The sequence below is a fragment of the Anser anser genome, assembly GCF_964211835.1.
Source record: "Anser anser genome assembly, chromosome: 6".
In the NCBI taxonomy this organism is placed as follows: domain Eukaryota; kingdom Metazoa; phylum Chordata; class Aves; order Anseriformes; family Anatidae; genus Anser; species Anser anser.
Window position 1 is genome coordinate 21,346,472 of NC_139726.1, and position 24,208 is coordinate 21,370,679.

The following is a 24,208-nucleotide window of genomic DNA, read 5'->3' on the forward strand; positions in this document are numbered from 1 at the left end:
AAAAACTACTAAAAAACTACTTTTCTTTATTTCTTGTAATCACTACAAGATTTTGCAAAGCTTCTTTTAGTCATTTTAAAAAACAAAAAATAACCAACACTACCCAGTTGCTGTATATTTTGGTAGGGTGGAGGGTGGGTTCTTCTACAGTAATTTGTCTTTCAGAACCCTACACAGCCTCTAGTATAAAAGTCCTAGTATAATGTCCTGTAAAGGACTTTTGTTTGCCAGAACTCTTCTGAGATGTCAAAACTTCTCTGATAACTTCTTTAGCAACTGGTTATGTCAGAAGTCAAAATCATAAACTCAGAGAAATTACAAATTTTTGCATGGCATTCAGTATCCTCAGTCATATCGTATTTCTACCTTACCAAAACAGAGACGTAAGAAATCAGTGGATTCTCCACAGCAGTTTGAATTTTTCAAAACTAGTGACCAGAAAATAATTAAGTGCAACAACACCTGTACACCAGGCCGCAAATGCCCAAATATATGAATACTTACAAATATATGATAGTTTGACCAAACGTTTGCTCGCACCTCAGTATAAATGACATTTTAGGAGAAAGTTTAGCAGGAAGTTTCTGCTGTAAGTCTTAGCCTACTACAAACTGGATCTTTTGGGACAGACGCATACTATGATCTCTACCTTGAGCACCGCTAGACTACAGAGCAGAGCTGCAGACTGGAACACAAAGGCCTGACAGATCAGACAAGTTTCTTTCCCACTAAATATGGAATCAAGTTCCAAGCCTCAATCTTTACCTTCGACTCCCTTATTACCCTGAATGGACGCTTGTTATCTGGCAATCAATTACAGCTTCCAGATGAAGAAAGATCAACAGCTTCACACATTGTCAGCCTTCTACAATGAAGATAAAGTTCATTATGCAGAAGCCAGATTCTTCTGAGAACAACCCTCAAGATTAGATTGAGGCCCCCTCCCCTGAATTCAAGGCTGGCACAAACCACCTTTCACTTAAGTGAAAGGCATACTGGTTTGGTCTGGTTTCTTCAGCAGACTTATATGCATATAGCTTTTAATTCCAAAACAAAATACTTCAGCAGGGAGACTTATCTATTGAAGAGAAGACGACAGTTCAACAATAGCCCAAATGTAAATCGAATTTCCTAATGTACTCCCCGTAGACACTCAGGTATTATGGTAATACACATGGCATGAGATTCATGTCCAACATTTTTTTCGGAACACTTCACATTAACATTGATTATATTACCACCACGTATTCTCTTCACTGACAGTAGCATGCTTTAGATCTAACTAATATCCAGCTAAAAGAGAGTGGGGAAAAAAAAAAAGAAATGGTACACATTTCAAATGGTAAGAAAAGCAGCCTGGAAAACTTTTTTTTTTACATAGAAGTTCCAATAAAAGTACCAAACAATCTCTGAAACTAGAAACATCAAGATTTAGCATGGTAACTGCACTGCAATGTAATTCTTAAAGTCTTTAAGTAACTTTATTTCAATTTGGAATATCCTAGAATATATTTATCCCACTGTGTTGATGCTCTAATAATTTAACTTCTTAACAACTGAGCATGACACCGTGTCGTACACATGCACTGGCAGATAAAACGAAAGCTTTACAGATTTTTAAATTCTTGCAGTCTCATAAAAATGCTACACAACTGATTTTCTTGAAAATCTTACCAACATGAAGATGCATCTCATCTCTGCATCCACATGTACTTCCTTTTGAACTATGCTTTGGTCTTATTTGGGAAACAAAAACAAACAAAAGCAACAAAATATATACTCAGCTTCTTTCTTCTCTCTCGTCCTTCTGAAATTCTTGGCCTTCCTTACCGCAGAACCAGCCAGAAAGGACTTTTTCATTCTCCAGGAAAATAAGGTAATCAAGCTAACATTCTGCCTCCAAGAAAATGAAGTATTTGGTACAGTGACAACTAATAGTCACGTTGATCCAGTTCTCTTCTTCTAAATAGTAAAACTTTCTATTTATTACAGCTTATACTTTATTTATGGCTCAGCAATAAAGCAACTCAGAACAAGCAGTCAGTGAAGGAGCATGCCTTTAAATTATAACTCTAAGCATGTGAAAAAGCAAGGCAAATCAACATACAGTAAAAACATCACACTGTATGGACTGAATGCAAGTTTCCTAATTTTTAGGTTAGGAAAATATCTGTTCCATTTAAAATAGAACATTTAGGCTGTGGAATTGAGAAATGATTTAAAAAAAAAAAAAAAGTTGACCTGTGCTGCTAAATCTTTCTTCGACAGCATGTTTTAGGGAATCACAGAAAACAGCATTGGAGACAGCCTTGAAAACTACTAATGTGTTAAGAAAACAAGTTGAGGTGCTAGTATGATGGCATCAAGCCAACCAGCAGTAATTTGAGAAGGAAGAATTAAATTCCAAGATAGCAGCACAAACTCAGCCCACCCTCAGTAGAAGGCTTTGAAGTGCATCACCATCCAGGGTGAGCTACAACCCCAAGGCCACAGGCATTCAGTACTAGCACCTCTGGAGTCAAAAAGGTCCCATCCAACCTAAACCAGCAGTCAATGGGACAGCAGAATACAATCTGAGATTTAAAACAGAAAAATCTCAAACTACACATACCTCCTAACAATAGTTACATATCCAAAATCTATAGGACATTATTTTGTAAGAGCTGCAAGCCTAGGGTCTTAGTAAACACTTAGTAAACACTTAACAAAAACAGCCACAGATCAGCCATGACAAAGCATAACCTGGAAATTTAGAAATCCATATAATTGCTGGCTTTCCAATCAAGAGGATTAACTTTTTTATAGGAGACCATAAATATTGGGTAGATTATACTATAACTTCCACAAAGGCGACTTGAAAAAGTAGAGTACTACATTCAAGCTACAATGAAGATTTTCAAGTCAAATGGTAGCAGTAGAAACAGTAGAATAGGGAAAAAAATACATCCTGATGTTCAAGTGAAACTAACCTTTTGAAAAGATTGCAAGTGATAGGAAATTCCTAATGAATACTTATCTAAACCCAGGGTCGGGAAAGAACAGAACCTACTTCACTGATCAAGAGTCATTTTAAATGTGTAGTGAAAACAACATTCCTCAGTCCCTGAGCTGGTAACATCAAAGCTCGCAATAGGGAAGAAGACCTACAATAACAGTTTTTCTTACTGAAGTTATCCTCTACCTCTGTTTACTAACAGACTTCTTACCACTGATAAGGTGCCTACGTGAACTTAAAACACTTAATATTCTTTTATTTCACAAAGCAATTCTCTTGAAATGAGAAGGACTGTGCTTTTAAAAGAGCAACCTAAATAATATACAAGATGTGACTTCAGTAAGACAACTCATCCCATACCTCAAGTTGTTTGGTATCATTCATGTCTGCTGATTTTTCCACATGGGTTCCAATGAGTAACAACCTGAACTAGATGATACCCTTACTGAATTACTTGTTTAAAATCCAGCAGCATAAAACCACGATTTTGCCTGAAAGTTACTGACTTTAAACAGTATTCCTAAAAGCACTGCTTTGCAACTGAAATGCAACTGAAATTCAAGTTAGTTTTTTGTCTCTTTTTCCTTTACAGATTTACAGTAAACTTCAAACAAACTTCAGACCTCTCTGTCGTTATAGCCTAGCCCTTCACCTAGCCAAAAGATTTTGAAACTACTCAGGTACTTTAAAATGGGGATAATGTTCAAAAGAATGCAGGCAAGTGAAATATAACTACTGCTTATGGGAGTTGTGGTTGTTGGGGGGGGGGGGTAGGAGGTGTTTTAAGAAGGGAAGGAGAACAATTTATTTAGGAAAAATGCTGCATAATTAGCAGGCAGATAGATCAGACATAAAACCTGTAGGAAGTAAAAATATATATATATAACTGAAAAACTTTGGCCTTAAACAACATAAATACAGTAAATCTAACAAATAAGAAAATAATACTCCCTATAAACATCAGAAGATAGCTGGTTTTTTGTTTGTTTTTGACAAATGTAATTTGAAAATCCACTTCCAAAGTATTTTTATAAAGACTTTTGTCTGCTGGTTACAGTTGTATGACTGTTGGATGCAATCTTGTTAAAGTACAAAGTAAAAAAAAAAAAAAAAACAAAACACGTTCTTCTGATGGGGAGAGAAAGCCCCTACAATTTCTGATTTCCCATGAACTAAAGAGTTGATAAGGAAGAGCAGTTGGTTAGGGTTACATGCATTCTTATGTTCAAAATTAATTCTCCTGGTGCTGTAAGATCAGGAAAATATTCTGTGTCCTTCCTCTCCAAACCCCAAGATGCAATCTATTTCTTTTTCAGAGTCTTTTTTGAAGTCTGTCCCGTCCCCCCCCAATGACCATAGATCATTTTTTTTTTTTGAATGCTATTTGGAGGTTGTTTATTTCACTTTTTCCAACAGCTCACCAGCCCAGAACTGCCGGATAGATAAGCCATTTTCTGCAAATCATTCTACAACAGAAATCAATTCTTTAACGCTAAAAAATTCTAATGATCTTTAGACTTCATCTATATGCTGCCAGTTTTTGGATTTCAATTGTCTGGCCAACAACCTGGAAAAGTGAATTAGAGAGAAATGTTCCTGAGTGAAGCTCCACTAACGTCTTAAAGAAAGATTTATGAACAAACCACTTGGCCCAAATCCATCCAGATCAGCTAGGAGGCATTTGTGGGTAACAACCCAAGGATCTGTAATTCTTCCCACCTTTCAGCTAGGTACCGTATTCTAAGGATCCCTTGGCTGTTAACGTGTCTCATCAGACGGCTGTACGCAGCTGAGGCAGAGATGGATTTAAAAGTTGCTTATCAAAGCCTTCATTTTGGCTATGAACCAACAATACACACTCATGCATGTGGGCACATGCCACAAGGATGGAAACTCAGAACGGCTCACGCAAAGCTCAGGGAATGATTCATACAACAAAATGGACAATAACTCCCCAAGGGTCTATTCTGCTGTCAATGGGGCTGAACTGGTCACGTAACTATGTCCAAGGCAAGCCAGTGACAGACATCTCCTTTCTAAGTCCCTCTGGTTCTATCCCCTGCGAGTACTACCGAATTGCCCAAAAGCCATACATGACTCAAGAGCAACACACTGGCCTCCTGAAGCAACCGAAAGCTCTTATTTCTGAGTGACAGCATCTTGGCTACATACTGCATAAAAGCAATTGGTCTTTCCTTCAGCGCCATGGGCAACAAATCTATTGCACCAGTGTAAGCACAACATGTGCAGCACAGTACCTATTAAAGATAAGCACTAATGTAGGCAACAGAAATACTTATGCTGATGGGTTTGAAAGCTACCAAAGCTTTTTTGCAATATTCACTTGAAACAACAGCATGCCACATCTCATTCCAATCCTGTTCATTATTCAGAAGACAAGATTCAACATTTAATTTGACACAAGTCCTTACAATAGATAAGTTTTTAGCCAGACTTTTTTTATGCTACCTTTTCTTGCAGGAATTTGTCACAGAACATTTTTTTTTTCCACTTTGCCCCTGAAATTACTTTATCATTATTTTTGCATTTTTTTCCCCATCTTAACGATAGGAGTTGACAAGTATAGAATAATTTGTAAAGATAAGATACAACATAGAACATTCAACATTGCACCTACCCAACCATTTCCCAAGCTTCTAATACAACTCCACTTGCATCATGTACAGGAAGCGTTAGCATAGCAAATAATGCTATGAGCAACAGAACCACGACAAGGTCCTTCCTGAGTCTGTTGAATAAAGTTTAACTTAATGAACAAAAGGAAAAGGACAACTGAAATAACATACGGTGTACTACTAATATCTTGAAATCTTTTACCTTGGAATGGTCAGCCCAAAACAGCAGTAAGGAGGCTACCTTTTGAAAACAGGTATCACCATATTTTGCCCTCTCCTCTACAGTACTTAACTAGAGAAAAACTGAATTCAACAGATCAGTTCATGGGCATAGTAACAGAAATACCTGCTATGCCCAAAGAGCAGGACACTCCACTTGGACAAAGAACTCCCCGAGTCCAAGATCCTTCTCCATGTCCAGTAATATCTTCTAGACTTAAAAACAATATCGAGTTAGGGAAAAGCTGAGTGTACATCCTGTGTTGAAATCCCAAACTGTACGATCTTTCCCCATCTTGAACACCCTCCTGTATCAATCAAACAAAACAGGCACTATATAATAATATACTCCACAGAAAAGTATTATCAGTGAATAACAACCCTTTTGGATATGTCCTATTTTAAAAGACTTATTCTGAACTCATACAACTAAGAGCTTAAATAGTAAAACATCTGCTAAAAACAGATTTCCTGTGTTGTTGGCTACAGTACTGTATGCAGAAAGAGACTGACAAAGAACTCAGCACTCTGAACATCTACAAACTAGGTTGGTGATATCCTGAATATGTTCTTTACAGAGAATAATATCTATTATTTTGAAACTTGTTGCTATTTAATGTTGAGTGCTGTATTTTGCCATATTTTTTAAAATCCAGATTACTCACCTGCAATTGTTCTTTGGATTACTTTTGATTACCAAAAGTGATCAAAGAGCAGGTTCTGATTCGACAGGATGAGTGATGGCTTTTGAACACCACCAACTTCTACCATTTAATAGTGAACTGGCAGAGCCAGTGTATATCAAAGAAACAAGAAGGCTTAACACAGTATTCACTGACCATTTTCTACTGGTCACAGCTGATAACGGTGATAACTGAAAGCAAGTTAACTGACTAGTTCACTCCCGCTGTCCAAACTACTACTCTAAGCATTTAGCCCATTTAGAACAAATGCATGTGTTATGCAGTATCTGTACATCTTCAATAAAGCTCTTCTTTAATGACAACATCTGATTTGAACATCTGCTACAGTGACAGAATAATCAGAAGTACAAAGCACTCATTTAAAGTGCTTTTAATAAAGTTTTGTTCAAGACAACTGTTTGGGCTGGCAGCAGCTGGGTAGCCAACTAGCACATCCTCCTGGCATTTCTGGTCATCTCTCACCACTATAATAATCTGTGACTGCATGATCATGATACTACACTTTCTAAAGTCTCCTTTAAAGCCTTAAGCGATCATCTCTAGGTTCCAGGCAACTTCCTCTTGGAAATGGAAGACTTCACTGTGAGGTCAAAAGCAGTAACTTTCCTTTAATCTTTAGAGTTAATGACAACATTTTGGTTAAGGAAAAATATACATTGAAGATATTGTTTCCATGGCTGTATTCTATCAAGTTAGAGGAAAGACCAGAAGAAAATATGACAGCACCACTTAGGGTTTGTTGTTTTTGTTGTTCTTGTTGTTTAAGTCTTCTGGAGATGCTTGGTGAATCAAAAAGTTAAGAAGTCCACATACTGTCCCATAGGACAATAGAACAGTGTTGGTATATTGCACTGTAGTATGTAAGTACACCAGTAAAGAAATAAACAATACACAGAGAAGTTTATGCATACTATTCCCCTATAAGTTAGGAAAAGCCTATTTGCATTTTACAGAAAGAGACTAAGGTTTTGGCCAAAGTTATGATAAGACATCTGTGGCAGAAACACTAAAAGACTATTTCTAGGTAGCACACATCTGCCTTGAACACAACATTATGTCAAGAGAAAGAAAAAACAATACTGCCTGGGCCAAACACATGCAGGTGACATGCTGTCTGCCTGTCTCTACCAGCTCCCTTCTCATCTCTGTGAAGTGGAATCTGCAGCAATTACTGCTACTCCCAGACAGCGCTATAAAGGGTATCCAGACAGAAAGACAGAAGCAGTATTTGCCCTCTTCAGCTTCATTCGCAGCAAAAAACAGATGCTCCCTGTCCCCTTTGGGGAACAGGCAGCAGGCAGGGAGAAGCAAGCTGCAAGTTTATGGGTCACTTGTTGGTAACACTGACTAACAGGTCACAGGATAACACGAGTTTTGTGATACACCAAAAAAGCGCATCACACTTTCAACAAAAGCTTGCTTCTTTCCATCCCCCTCTATTTCTATGCTGAAAAGCACTAAAAGCCCGGAGCAGTCATGAAGAAGAAACATCTACCTAGAGAAATTCTAGAAAGTACAGCACATTTCATTTGCTGCATTCAGTTATAAGGAAACAAACCAGGAGTCCTAAATGCTCGAGCCCACGAAATGGCTGTTCTGCAAGAATTTAAAATGGCACAGGCCTTTTGTACATATCAAAAATAAACAGCAGCTTCTGCTATCTAAGGAAGGAGTGGAAAGGAAGTTAAAAGCAGAGGTCACCTACCAAGCAGGAAGGGAGAGCAGTGCCCCTCCCCGCAGCGTTTTTCTGCTTCTCTCGCTCACTCCAAGAAAAAGTGAGCCATGAAGGAACAAACAAACCATCCACCTTTTCCCCAAATAAATTTGTCTGGAAGTTATCTATAGCGTGAAAAGGTGGCCATAAAAAACAATTTCATAGAATCTCGTACTTCCCAGTTTCAACACAAGTCAGCTGCTATTTGAAAGCTGTATCTGTGGCAATAGGAGTGTGTTTCAGTTGTTAATTCCCCAAACTTCCTAATCGCCTTACTTCCACAGCTCCTACTGCCACTTCTGCCCCTGTGATCTCCAAGGCCTCTACGGTGCAGACACCCCACCTCCCCTCGCTGCTCCCACCTGCACCGCTCCAGGCAAGCCTCACGCTGCTAGTGAGAAATCAAACAAGAAGTCCTTCCAACTACATTCATCTATTTCTTTCATAACAATGTGATCGACTAATTTCAACGCCCCATATACTTATGTAACAGGCTACAGTTTCACAGCAAACATGCAGAAAAGAAATTATCAAGCCTCTAAGATTAAAGAGGGACAGTCGACTCACCTCTGACTGTAACCACAAGCCTCATAAACCATTTTGGCTTTTCAAGAATGCTATTTTAAGAAAAATGGTCTTAACCTCACATCAACAGTGTTAATTTTTCCTTCTGAAATACCCGTACAGCACACAGCACATAAAACACTAGAAACTGAAACAAACAAAATTTACATCAAGAGTTTCCACAAGCTTGGTGAGAAAACAGCACGACACCAGGCAGCTCATGCAACGGTGGCTCCGTCCCCCTGTGCTGAGTAAGGCCACACCAACTGCGTGACTGATCGCTGTTTGTCTCTTGTAGGCACCCTGTCTAGAGGCTAGGTGGTGCTCAAAGAATCAGTCAACTAGATATCGTTCCTCTTTTTTTGTTGTTCTTTTCTTTTCCTTTCCTTTCTTTTCCTTTTAATTTACTCAATCAGCAGTCTCTAACTGACAAGAGAACCCAAGCTTTGCTGAATACACCAGGAAATTCACTTCCTCAATGCCCCTTGTAAGGAGGAGTGTCTCAGAACACAGCTCCAAATAAATAAATTACATACATACACCAATACATTACTGACTACACCTACGTTTTCCTAGGACCTTGCAGCATTGCTTCCATCCTACAGAGATGAAAAAAAAAAAATAAGACTAGTATGAAATCACACATGAATCAGTGAAAAATCAAGTTCAGAGCTAAAAGAAAAAATGTTTTAATTTCTAATTCAGCACCCACCCAGTTCACAGACAAAGAAACATCATATGTAATCATCTGTCAGAAATCTGGTTTTAGTCTTGCTCAGCATCATCATTAAAGAAATCTGCATTACAGCTGTTTCTCCTATCCAGTACTTTGCCTAATTTTAAACCAGCTTTCTTTTCTGCTATACTATCACTTTCATTCATTCAAGTTTTAGAACAAAGAAAGAAGGGATTCTCATTCTTTTCAGCACGGCCCTTTCCTGAGGACTGCCCATCTTGCACGTTGAATAAAGAACGGACCTCATGGAACAAAGCCTGTGATCACTTGGATTAAGTTTTGTAACATCAGTGCAGTTAAAGCCCTGAGAGCAACCAGGAATTAGAAAGAGCAGCTCTTAGTCTTCGATGTGGCAAATAAAACATCCATATTCAAGACACTAGTAAAAACATGTGCAATTAACAACATCCACCATGTAGAAAGACCTGAAAACACAGCTGCACAGTACTTGTAGCACTACAGAACTAACCACACTTATTTTAAAGGATAATGTCATTACACTGGCTTCTGAGGACCACAGCAAACATAACTTAAGAACAAGTGTGACCCAAGCTCTCCTCCCCAGCCAACAAGAGAGAAAGCAGGAGTTCTCCTTCACACGGCTCAGGCAAGGGAGCACCATGAAGTTCCTCGGATGGCTGAAGTAAGCTTCCCAGAGCCTCCTGCTTACAGGTGACTTGACAGAGACAGACTAGTTTGTGCTACCAGGAGCAAATGGCTAGCAAATTGGGATGCATTTCACCCAGCATATGTTTAACCCTTCTGGTTCTACAACCCCAATGTTGGAGGTAACTAAACCCCACGCTGATTGCATCAAGGATGCTTTAAAAACCAGAATGAATCCAGCATTAAGTCTGCAACGGACTGGGAGAGGAGGCAGGGCCATGTCAGGCGCAACCCTGCCAGCCCCAGCAGGCCAGTACCTGCACCCACAGGCACCGGGCACCCCTCACGCACCCGCTCCCTCCCCTGGCGATCCAGCCTCAGAGAGGAAAAGCCTGAGGACTGAAATTTAATGAGTGAAATTCACTAACCCATCAGGAGCGAGACAGTTTCGCCGGCAGTGTTCTTGGGAGGAGGGTGGGCAAGCCAGAGGCAGTCCTCGCTGTGCCACCCGGCACCCGCGTAGCGTATGCACCAGGGGCACCACTGTGCCAAAATGCACAGGCAAATTTCTGAGTGTGGGGAGCACGTGCTGACACAAGTGACTGAGTACACTGTGCAGGTCTGGGTATAACTTAAAATAAAAATAACACAACAGTTTAGTCTCTGATGACACTAATTTAAATCCTTAACAGCTATTCACACTACATATTCTGCTAGTTACTTGAATCACTAATTCAGTCTTAGCTTACTACTTTTACATAAGATAGTTTTCTGATTACAAGCTAACATTATTAGTTGTGCTAATGATTATTTATCAAATGGGAGAATTCCTACTAGAAATGTTTTACTTTTGTCAGGAACACTCTTCCACACACCTCCACACAACTGGATGCAGAAACCAGTAGATTCAACAACTCAATGGATGTAACAAAAAGCAATCATAATGACCTGTCTTAACTTGAAGTCTAAAAAACCACAAGGAATTTCCATTATTAAAGACTGAAATGCTAAGAGGATCAGTTATTGCCAAAAAACCACAAACCTCCATTTGGACCTCTATCCGCTATGACCTTAGAAGTGTTTCATCTTCTGCTGGGCAGCACGCCGCAGGACGCTGGGGAGAAGCTCCTGGGAGGCCCTCCCCTTGCAGCCACTTGTCCCCGAGCGTCCCCTCGGGTTGTGCCCGAGCGCTGGGCGTGCTGGTGGTGCCGCTGCTGCAGCAGCCACCTTTTCCCTTTGCAAAACAAAGTCCTTCTGGCAAAACCAGCGCAGAGGCAGCTTCTGCTCCTCAGCCATCACGTTATGGGACAAACACGAAGGCCGAGCACGCGGCTGTCAGTTCGAAGAGGAAAATTAAAGTTCACAGAAGCTGAGAGGAAGCAGAGCAGGCTGATGGCACAGGAGGTCACGCTTGTGGCCAAGTGCTGGTAAGAAAGGGAAACCAGTGGTGGGAAGGCACAGCCTCAGGGACCCAGCTGGGGAAAGTGCGTCACTCCCTGCACAGAGAGTGGGACGCGGGTGCCCCAGCAGCATGCAGGCAGATCCTGCACCTTCTGGCAGAGTCCCTGGTATTGTTGCCTCACACCCCACCTTCCTTCGAAACGATGGAACCGAAGGTGCAACAGTGATGATCACAACAACACAACAGCTGGCACAGTCCCCCTCTCCCTCTCTCTTTTTGGTATAAACAAATGAAGAACGGAGATTTAAGGAAAACACTGGGAAGGTGGTGTCAGATGCTGGCAGGGACCAGTGCCTGTTATTTGCACTTCTCTAGAACAGCAAAACAAGCAAAGGGCTCAGAGAACAGCACGCTGCGATTTAGTCAGGAGAACAAATCAGGTCAGCTTTCAATCACACGACACAAGGAAAAAAAAATCACTATTAAGGTCATTTACTGGAAACTGTTTTGTCATCACAGCTTCAATATTTCATTCCCAAATTAAGATATATGTTGCAAGGATAACAAATGGACAGAAAAATACAATAAATATAATACTAATGCAATATACAAACAGACAATATTTTTCTTTGAGCTTGACATGTTTTTATTCCTCTGTTTGAAAGTAAACAGCAATCTGTAAAAAAACTAAAACTCAAGTACGGCAAAACTAGTACTATTAATCTAGCAACCAAATCTTGTATTATCTGCAACACTCACCAGCAGGTTCAGCAAAATGATGTATTTGAAATCATGAAACAAGTTTTGAACAAGTACATAATAAGAGACAACATGATTTTAGAACATTTTTACTAAAAAGCGACTGAAGTTTCTGAGTAAGCTTGGTGTGTTTATGAGACTGCTATGGAGAATGGAGAGTCCTAACAGTAACAGGCTTCCAAATGACCAAACAGCTCATGAAGACTTCACACACATATTTTGTGTACGCAAAAAAGCAAGTGTGTGCATGCATGATGCATAAAATTGACTGTTCCTTAATATTAACCACTTGGATGCTCTGGATGTGACAGCATGTATCAAGCAAGGGCCTGAAAAAAAGTATGAATGCAGAATACAAAATATCATCTGACAAGGTAGCAAAGATAATGGTATACTGGTGTTACCCATCTTAGGCATTATCAGCATCATAATCAGTTAATAATACCGTTTAATTAAAAAAAAGTAACGCAATCAGATTATACAAGTAGAGGTAAATCAAACACGATTTGATTTCAAACTCACAAAATAATATCCACAGAAAAAAAAAAGTGCTTTTTGCATTTAATTTAAAAATTCTAAACCCGCATCTTCAGGAATTATTTCTATTGGTACCCTATATTAATGCTAAAATACAAAAATCCAACTCCTCAAGGTGGCCTTCAAAATACTAAATACAAAGGTACTATTGTAACGATTACTCCACTTTATTCAAAGTTAAATTTTGTGGATAACTTGCAAGATAACTTTTTTAATATAGTTCAGTGCCGTGAATAGACCTACTGAAACTAAAACTTAACACTAATAATCAAAAACTTTCTAAAATATCTACCAAATACACACCAACCACTCCCCAGAATACACCCTGCTCAAGGAATAACTGACTTGCAAAAGAAACTAAAAAAAAAAAAAGCAAAACCCTAGTGATCAGTACTAATCAACCCACTTCAATAAAATAATCCATAACCACCAACACCAAAACTAAACCCAAACAACGACTTTATGAAGATACGCACATTGCCTAGACCACCGCCATCATCACCATTATCCTCTCACTACAGTACAGGCTCTCACCTCACTGGTGAAGGGCACACACCAGGGGTAAAATGGCTGGAAAAAGAAAGTAGGACACTTTCCTGGATACACCTTAAAAAAGCAAAAGCACACAGAAGAAGAGATTCTTTCCTGAAAAAAATAATTAGACAAAATCTTGAGGAAAGCAAAGATCCATTTTAAAGCATTTTGATCTTACCTCTCCCATGAAATCTGAGTTTCTACTATCTACTGATCATCTACTTGTCCTAACCCACATCTCTTGTGAAAATACTGAGAAGACTATCCTTTTGCAGAGTTCGAATAAATACATATACTTAGCACAATCTCCTTGTTTTGAGCCTTCCAGAATGACCCACTTTGGTTTAAGCAGCATTGTTTTGATGCTCTCAACATGTTTTGCTGCGTGTTTTTTCTGTTTTTGTTCCTTTTATTGCACACATGAAGAAGGCTGAGCTGGTATTTCATCATGTTGAACTTCTCCCACTCCTTCCTGCATTTACCTTTCATGAAAGGCTAAAACTTAGAGTTTGTTTGAATTTTCATTTGAAAAAATATATATATTTTTAAATAAACACAGAAGTGAGCAAAATTTAGGACAGAACAACTGAAATTCTTTTTCTGAAAACAAGACGGTAAAAAACAAGTATATGACTAGAAGATCAATGTGCACTGGTTATAAAGTTAATTTAAGGAATGTGCTAGCAATGACACCATGTTATGTGACAAATGCATTACTGTATTTCCAACTGATTTAAGCACATTTTACACCACTTCATTTCCAATATATTTCCTCTTTAAAAGCTGTATTTCACAACTTTTTCATGCACTACAGATACGCTTGGACTTTGTATGTTTTCTTATTCAATTAATTCTCAGTGACCAATGCACAGAAGGGATCGGATTATCAGAAGATCCAAGTCGAGATTTTATGGTCTTTGGGAATGATTTTAAACATGTCAATCACTACAGAACACAAGGTACTATAAATAAGCAATGAATCTCATTAATATATGTAGCATTTTGATACAATTATTCCAATGAAAAGTTATCCCGAAGAATGGACATCATACTGTAATACGCACAACGCTAAATGTGAAGAAAGAGGTTACTTGAAACGTATTTCTTCATTGGACAGCATATAATGTTGAACACTATCTTCGCAATACTGTATGTGAACTAAGACAAAACGTGATTATTTTCTACCAAGCTATAAATTCTAGTTCAAAGGACATCAAATGTAGGATTAGATGCCATCAAATAATTCTGCCATTCCTCTTCAGATAAGGCACAAAAGGAAGGCAAAAGAAAAGTATGAGGAACATTATGAAAGATAACAAAGAATTTTTACTTTGAAACAATTTCAGAACTTCTGTAACATCTTTCTATACAACTTTTAATATAACTGTTAAAAACAGATCATTACCCATCAAGACTAGAAGTATTTGCTAATAAAGACCTCCAGCAAACAAAATAAAATTACACTTTCTAAACAACTGCTTTAGTTATAATTCTCTATAAATTAATTTTAAAAGACATGCTTCTACTAATGTTAAAGCATATTATTAATAACACGGGGATTTTGTTTTCAATTGCTTTATAATAAATACACAACTTATTAAAGGACGCTTCTTCTCCCATCACCTTCACTAGGAATAAACTAAGAAATAAAGACTGAAATTTCCCTGGGGACCCAAATAGCTACAAAAAGGGTATTTGGGCACAAAACCAACCAACCAACCAAAAAACAAACAAACAAAAAAAACCACCTGCAAACATTGGCTGAAACACAGCTGCAAAGTTTAGGACAAAACTGTGGAACCGATGGGAATGCAGTATTAACTACAAAGCACCATTTATCAAATGCAGGTATACAGTGCACAGGCCTATTCAGTCTAAGCTACAGGGGTGCAAGGAAGACATATTAGAAATCTTAATCGTGGCATCACCTGAGTCTGTCTCCCTACAAACAAGAGCTCCTAGCATTCAGTGGTGGAAGAAGAAACACGAAATGCCTCTGTTATTAAATCCAGGTGATCCCAAGAGCATCAGAAACTCATTGAGTGAAGTCCAGGACCATGATCTAAATTGTATTATTTCAGACATATACAAGTTAAAAACAAACAAACAAAACTCTGAACATTTACCTGTATGTTTAACATTACTTTCCAATTTGTTGCTCTTATACATATCATTCAAAACGTCTATGACTTACCAAAAAATAAATAAATCGTAAGCTACCAGAAGCCACAGCTGCAGGACACGGTGCTTGAAGCATCCACATACTATGAACTAAAGGTACAGGCACAAAACTAGGTAAGTATCTAAAAGGTTAGGCGTATGTTGTATCATACCATAGATCTCTCTAAAGGCATCAAGATTTCCTGCTGTTCCTCAAAAGAGACATTTTGCTTCCTTTTCTCTTACAGGTATAGCTGTATTAGAAGTCCAAAGAAAGCGAATGCAGTACTTGCAAATCTCCAAGTAATTACAGTCAGGCTTCATTTCCTCTAAAAGGCACTCTGGAATTTCTTACCACCATCCCAATCTCTTAAACCCTGAAGTGCGGAGTGCTTTGTTCATAAGGACATTACAAAGCACAGTGGCCTTTAAGTTTCCACCCACTTAAAGCCGTGCAGATATGATGAGGCAAGAGCCATTTCTTAATGCTCCTGCTGCTACCTCTCAGCAAGTGCAGGCGGCCTGGGGGAATACCGACCATCTCCCTCGATGTTCAGTTTCATGTAAAAGCTCCCGTAAATGAAGTTCCCTATTCCAAAGCTACCAGATTCCCGTCACAGTCTTGTAATCATCTAACCACCTAACTTTCACTCCAAATCTTTGGAGGATACTTGTCAGCCTTGGAGCCTCCCCAGCTAAAGCTAAGAAGGCCTTCGGAGTATAGGATGTATAACTTTTCTTATTTCTGTATTTTAAAAATACCCTCTGGTGTTAAACATTTCAGCTTAATTTTGAATGGTAATTTATGGCGAGGCTTCATGTTTATGACCTATTAAATTCGCACAGGTGAAAAACACATTTGAAGAGCATGAACCTTATCACCATAATGGCGGCGGTACCACGCTGCCGGCAGGTGCCCACACGCAGCCTGGATGGGAGGGCCAAAGCCCTGAGCGACCCGGGCCTGCAGCCGCGCCTGCCATTTTCACCTGCTAGGCTCCTTCAGTTCAGCAGCTGGTTTGCTCAGAACCGAAAGAGCAACTGATGACTCGGGAAGCAGGAGAAGTCTTGGTTTTCTCTCCCAAACGAAGGAACGGCGACTGGGTTTGATCAGTTAACTCGAAATCTTGAAAGGCGCAGTGGCCAGAAACAACCGACTCATTTCACAAGCTACAGACGATTCCACTTCTGTTTAATCTGCTTTAAACGCAAAACGCACTCAGATGTATTTGTTTCTTCTTATGTATCTAGCACAATTAGGATTCGTTTTATTTAGCTAATAAAGTTAGCTAAAAGCTATCTAAAGCATGGGGAATTATGTTTCTTAACACCAAGAATCTAAGCTGTGTAACCACTTAAGTAAACGCATATAGATGCGCCCCCCTGCCTAGCAAGAAGCGTGATCAAATTAGACCAATTAGAATCAACTTTTCTTTGGGAAAAATAATTAAGCACAAATGCAAATAAAATTAAAAACAATTATTTAATCAGTATTTCCTGCTCGCTGATTTAAGCCATGATTAAAATTAGTAATATAATCACTGATTTCAGTCAATCCTTCCAGCGCAGACCCACCCCCAGCAGCCGCCCCCCGTCAGTCTCCAGCACACCCAGCCCCAGCCGAGCCCTCCTGCCCTCGCTTCTGGGGCACAGTTTGGCTGCCCTCTTTTAAAGCTTGCAAGCACTCACGTTTTCACCACCTACCGCGTCCGCCCCGGGAAAGGCTGGTTGCCCCGATTTTCCTGCTGGCATCTTCTGAAGCTGTGCTCAGGAAGGAAAGAAAGGAGGAAGACCTCCAGCGAGAGGCTCCTTAGGAAGGAGGCAGAATCTGGGTTTCTACCCCAGACTGAGTACCTCAATACGGACTGAGTCAAGACCAAAGGACATGCAGGATCCAAAATACTGCATGATGCTCACTAGCCCTTCTCCAGCGCTGCAGAACTCAGTCCTTAAACACTGAACACAAATTGCAGTGCTCGTCCCTTGCTATCTTTAGCAAACATTAGAAGTTTTTCAGTTACAAGCCCACCCAAGAAAACAGACTGTATTTTGAAGGCCAGTTTCTGTTTAACGGCTACCCTTGAGTCACCATTGGGACCTCTGTGGAACTGCCCCACCAACACGCACATTCAAAACAGAAAAAAGTAATTAGTTTTCCTCCCCTACGCAACTTTAATTTCTACTTAGAGCAATCCAGCAACCCAAATTTCCCTCTTCGTCTTCCACAGCCAAAACACACCAAGCCAATGAAAAAGAAGCTCGTAAAGACTGTAAAGACAAAACTTTTTCCCTGGTATACTTTTAGGTTTTAGTGGAGCCACAGTTCAGGAAATATTCTACTTCATAAACATATAGTATTTACTAAGTTCAACTCCGGCATTTACTTGTGTAAAAATTTCAGTGTGGGGACAATATTTTTAGTATTGGAGTAATCTGGATCAGGACCAAGTAGTACTTCAAAGCGCCACCTTAAGTCAAACACACACAAAGTAGAGACAACTATTTACGCCAGTCATGTCTCCATAATCTCCTTTCTTCAGGTAGCAAAACAGAGCACACTTTGACCATGATACAAATACATACAACAGTCTTTTCCAGGAGCACTTAGAACAGTATTTTGCAATCATTTAGAAGAAAATCCAAGGTAATGTCAACAATAACTGCATAACAAAATTATTACAAAGAAGCAAGCTTATTTCAGCTTGATAAAGAAAAATTTTACTTGCTGAAACAAAAATACAGAAAAAAATCAGAGAAATAATATGCTTGCTATTTGAATGGAGGTAATAACAAATAAACACCGCCTATCCTTAAAGATATTGATTCTCTCTCCATTTAAAATGGAATAGGTTAATGGGAAACTCCATTCTAGTTAAGTTAGAACAGAATTAAAACAAAACAATCACACAAACATTACTTTGCTCTATTCTCTGCAACACTTGCCTTTCAGAAAACCAGATTCAAACAAGCACCCATACTAAATAAGGTCTTCTTTTCCCACTTCTCACTTGGGCACGCTATAAAATCTCGTAAGAATTTGGCATCAGCTCACTGTAAGAAACACATCTGCAACAGAAACAGCAGTAATATCACAAGCTAGAATCTGTGCATACCAGTGGAACAACATTACGCCTTACACAACACCTGCTGTAGCCAGCCTAAATACGATTGATGTGTTTATGCCACGTAAATATATACCCATCACCTTCAACAGCAAATGCTCCCATTCTTCTTTATTCCCACATTTACTGGCCAAATCCATAAGATTCTCAAAGCTCTATATCTACAGTTAAATGGAAAGAAATGGCAATAAACAAACTTACTGAGAGCTTACTGGTTAAGAAAATAAAACAGTTGAGTTTTTACACTAAAATAAACAAAAGCAAAACAACAAAAAACAACCCTGCAAGTTTTAATAAAATAAGGTAGGTTTCATGTACATGTACTAACACTATATGAAGCACTTGTGACACAAACCTGCACCTATGAACATTTGCTAAGCTGGAAACATGAAGAAGAAAAACCTGTACGTCTATGCTCAGATGGACAACTACCATCATATTTTAGGTAACAATGAATACAAATACTATACATTAATCAAATTAAGAAATAATTATCACCAAAGTTTGCTACACATACAACATTAGTCCTTCAAACAGTGCTTAATAAATGCTTAATAAATAATGAGTTTATTTACCCTGTTGTCATCATATGTTAACTTGGGCTCAAATTCTAAACGTGAACCTTCACGTTCCTGCCATGGCAATTCAGAGATGTATTGGGTGGTGTTCTGCTTTTAACAAAGTCTTCAGAGTCAGAAGCACACAAAACGACCTGCAAAGCACCATGCCTGACTACCAGTCACTGGGGCCCTGCCTTGGCCCCTGAAGAGGAACTCCTCCAAGATATTCACACATCCCTCCCCAGACCTCTTCCCTCTGCCTTGTCATCCCCCATTTACAAAACAGCACTCTCCAACTCCCCAGTTTGGTCTCCTTATGGGCACTCTCCTTATAGGCAGCCACAAAGCAGTCAACAGTCAAGAAACTTATGTGGCACGAGATCTAGCTACATGATCACATATGTCATTTAAAATAACAAACAGTTATCGTAAATTCCCTATAGCCCATATTGTACAGCTCTTGAACAAGAGACCAAATATACCACATATAAGTTACTGGCATATAAAAGAATTGATAGAACTATGGGAATCTAGATACTGAATGGAAAGGGAAACACGAGATAGTTCTGGTATAGTAAAAGTGTATGGATAACATTGTACTTAAGTCCAGTTCAGTATTTTCATTTTGAAACCCTACAAAACTATCTAAAACCTAAGTCAAATCCACACAGCTATGCCATGATGCCCCTGTAAGTCAAGATATAAGAGAAGATAACATCTAATGAAGTATTGCTACAATACTGTAACACACTTCAGAAGAGATGAATTATTTTCTTTAATTTCACCCCATATTTACTAAGTAGTCCCTTTTCAATACTGACAAGGTACTGTATTTACAATTAAAAAAAAAAAAAAAGCTTTGGGTGATAGTTATGTATGTCAGAGGTTTGTTTGTTTGTTTCTGCTTTCTTGATATTAGTAGTTCAGAGAATGCTTTTGGGACTTCCTAAATCAGGGTGCTGGGGGTTTCTGTTCTCAATAAACCTTTAAAAGACGGTGAGAGCCATGCAGGCAGGCACCAAGCCCTCACAGCAGACAGCAGTAAGGCCAGGCAAACCATCGGCAAGGCCTGTGTTCCTGAGGTCAAGGAGTGGGGCCGGGTCCCGCAGATCCGACAGCAGGACCAGGACCAGGCCCCATGCCCAGCGCGAGTATGGCTCAGGGCTTGCCCAGGCCTACGGCCTCGCACACCGCTTCCGACGTGCCGATGACCTCTGGCAGCACTGCAAGGGCTCATTGGTCCAGACCACGTGGGCACACAAACTCCTATGAACACACTGTGTTTCAAACATTTTGAGCTCGTTACTTTGGTCTGCCATGATTCTTGCATGCGCACAAGCCAGTGTCTATGAACGCACTGACATGCCTCTATTTGATGGTCTACTGTTTTCAAGCATGACACTTCCCTGTAAAATATATGTATATGAAGTAAGGTGTACTGCTAACATTCCGCCAGTTTTAACAGAAATTATAGATCCAAGCACTGCTGATAGCCTACACCAATTCTCAAGCATAACTACCTCTGCCACACAATCATCACAACACAGGAACGCTATGCAAATAAAGTACATTATAATACCAAGCACATACCAGGGCTGTCATTACTCTGTAACCCCTGAATCTGAACTACATGATGTAAACCATCGTGCCCAGGAAAATCCAACTGCATGAGTTGTGAGAAAAAAGTAAAAATCATCATCATCACCTTAAAAAATTAATTTCACAACACTGTTTTTCCATGCCTAAATAACACACTCAATAAACGCCAGTTTTCTTTAGAATAAATAACATATATAAATTATATATATATATATAAATATATACATATGTCATACTGCAATAATCATTTCAGGCTTGTATGCCAGACATCTGAAATACATTCAAAAATACCTCACATATGCACCTTATACGAATATTATATGCACACTTATTCGTAACAAGCACTGCAACAGTGATGAAACCTACTCTCCATAAAGTTAAAATCAACTGCATATTCAGCTGGCGGCGGCTGCATTTGAGAGCATCAGCTTTCGAGAGAACAGGAGCACAAAATGCCTGCCACTTTACTCAGCATCTTTAACATATACGGTAATCCCTCTCCAGGTACTTTCTAGAGCGTTTCATGTCAATCTACCTGGAGGAGCGTGTGCAAAAGTGACAGAGAGTGACACAAGTCTGACAACTACTGGCATGGAAAATGGAGAACCACGTCCTACATTACGCATTTTCAGGATAGCGGATCCCCGTTACCAAGTCCTTAAATTGCTTATCAACAACAACAACAAAAGCTACAGGAAGACTTGAAAAACAAAGACTCGCCATTCTCGCTATCATTTCTATTTAAAGTTAGCAAGTTTCCTGCTTAGGCAGCGACATTTTGCAGACGCTAGAAGAAAAGCTATATGGAATTCATTAAACCGGGGCAAATCGAGTAAAATTATACAACTGTTTAGTATGCAAGTATCTGTGTACAAAAGTTCTCCTCTGCCACCAGCCGACATTCAGCAAGTAGTTATTTTAGCTAAAAGCTCCGAGCCGTTCACCAGCTGTATAACTGCTACATCTTGTGGCAATCCATCTCAATGCACGGAGGAAAAAACAGACAATAAGCGAAACAGAATAAATAGAAAGGGGACTTGTTTGCTCGTAACCTTCATACAGATATTCCCTGCAAACACCCACAACACCCCGCTCTGGCTGTCGGTGTAACACAAGAGGGGAGGAGCAGGGGAGGGAGGAGAAAAATATTATCATCTAAGACGTGATGGAGGAAAGGAGAAAGTTGCAGTCATTCCGTGGTGGCCGTAAGGTGCCCTGTCACCTCGGGCCGCAAAAGCAGCCGCTCCCGAGGGCGCCTTCGTGCTAGGGACAAACGCTGCGATTTCGGTCCCTCTCTCTGCCCCACCTCCATGCTGCCAAAAGTGCCCGACTCCTTCCATCCAGCAACAACGGCCGCATCCACCAGCACCTCCGGCGCGCCGCTGGAGCGGGAGGAGGAGGAGGAGGAGGGGAAGCCGCTGTCGGGGAGGACGCGGCGAGCGGCCGCCCGAGGAGAGCCGCCGCGGGAGCAGACGCGAGCGAGCGCCGGCCGCGGGAGGACGGCCGGGAGCGGAGCCGGCCGCAGGGGGAACGAGGAGGCGCCGCCGCGCCGAGGAGCAGCGGCGGCGGCGGGCGGGGGCGGCGCGGCCCCGCTCGCCCGAGGCTCCCCGCGGCGCCGCCGGGCCCAGGGCTGACCCCGCGCCGCCACCGCCGCCGCCGCCTCTCCCCGCCAGCCCGGGACCGGCCTCCGGCGGCGGCCGCCGGGCCCCTCCCCGAGGGCCGGGCCCCCCGCGCAGCCCCGCGGCGCGCCGGTTACCTTCCTTGGGCGGCCTGCCGGGCGGCGCGCCGTGGAGCTGGGAGGCCGCCGCCGCCGCGGAGCAGCCCTGCAGGCTCGGTGGGGACGTGGAGAGCCGGGACCAAGATGGCGGCCCCTCCAAACTTCCACTGCTACTTTGGACACTCATCAAGCTACTTTCCTGGAGCCCGGCAGCCGCCGGGGGCGGCGGGGGAGGCGGCGCGGCGGGGGGACACCCAGCGCCGCGCTCATGGCCGGGGGGCCGGCCCGACACCGGCGAGACGAGGCCGCCGGCGGGGCGAGGGCTCCGGAGGCAGGCGGGGCGCGGGAGGGACGGGGCGCGGGGCCGGCGCAACCTGCCCGCACCTCTGCACTGCGTCGCCGCCGCCGAGCAGCCGCCTGTGTGCGAGGCTAACCTTCCCCACCGCCGCCGCCGCCGCCGCCGGGGAGGGGAGGGGAGGGCGCAGGCGGGGAGGGGTCATGCGCAAACACGAGCGCTGCCGAGCGAGCGCCGCGCTCCGCCGGCGCCCAGCCGAGCCGCGCCGAGCCCAGCCCAGCCCCAGCCGCCCAGCGAGCGGCGCCCCCCGCGCACGCACCTGCCCCGGCCCGGCCCCAGGCGGCCGCTCGGCCGCGGCCCCGCCGCCCCTGCCCCCGGCCGCCGCCTGTGCTGCGGCGCGCACCTCGGGCACTGCCCCGCCTGCGGCGCCGGGGCCGGGGCCGGCTCCCCCGAGGCCGCGCCGCTCATGGTGCCGGGGCGCGGAGGCGGGAGCCCGGAGCTCCTCGGCGCGGGGCGAGCACGCGGCGTTCGCGCCCGGGGAACCGGCGGCAGCGGCGAGAAGCTCGGGCCGCGGGGAGGAGAAGGCGCCGCTCGCTCGGCGGCAGCAGCGGCCCCGGGCCGGCAGCACCCCGCCCGCCTCGGCGGGGCAGGCGCCGCGCATCGCCCCCGCCCGGCCCTGCCACCCGCACCCCTGCCCGCAGGTAGGCTGCGGTGCGGGCGGAGCTGCGCTGGAGCCCCGCGCTCACTTCTTCCTTCCCGAAAACTAGCGCTGTCTTTACCGCCGATAGGAGAGACGTGATAAAGTCAGGGCTGGAACAAAGCCTTTTAATTTATGAGTGCAACTTACGCACGGAACTGGTTTTGAGTACTTAAAAGTGTCCCGGCTCGCAGATTTATTGCATTCTGCGTACAGTGTAAGTATCTTAATCTGCTGGACGTGGCACTCGTGTTGCGGTGCCATGTGGAGACACATCCTGGCCCTCCACTCACCCGCTTGCTTTCCCCCCTGTTGAGAACAACAAGCACGGATCACTGTTGGGGGGTTGCAGATCCACCAACAAGGCAGATATTACCAATTTTTTTCCACTGCCTCAGTGGCATCTGCCAAATTATCCAAGATCTTCACCTCCCACAAGTATACAGCATAACTGCAAGTTGGTTTTTTTTTAGCAATTTGGTATTAACCTGAAGTAAAAATTAGCACGTTTACTTGCTAAGCAACTCTGTTCCAGGACATATACTTAGCAACAGCTATACTTTTTTTGGGGGTATGGAGAAGTGATCTAATACTTCAACCATGACTTACTTGCTTCTTAGCAGCTTGATATAGGACTTCTCAGGCTTCACCT

The 24,208-nt window shown here is 42.2% G+C and overlaps 1 protein-coding gene across 3 annotated transcripts in view; it reads right to left on the reverse strand.

Moving 5' to 3' along the window:
* The window catches only part of TLK1 (tousled like kinase 1), a 65,768-nt gene extending 42,687 nt beyond the window's left edge, over positions 1-23,081 (reverse strand). The window contains exon 1 of one of the 3 annotated variants that reach the window (XM_083842454.1): positions 22,949-23,081. Coding sequence is in view for 1 of the 3 variants with exons in the window: in XM_083842452.1 (XP_083698578.1) it covers positions 22,604-22,751 (148 nt within the window). In the remaining 2 variants the exon portion in view is untranslated. Of the gene's footprint in view, positions 1-765; positions 5,765-22,603 lie in introns of those variants that run through there. The other 2 variants (XM_083842452.1, XM_083842453.1) reach the window with 2 other exon arrangements.
* Between the last annotated feature and the right edge of the window lie 1,127 nt (positions 23,082-24,208).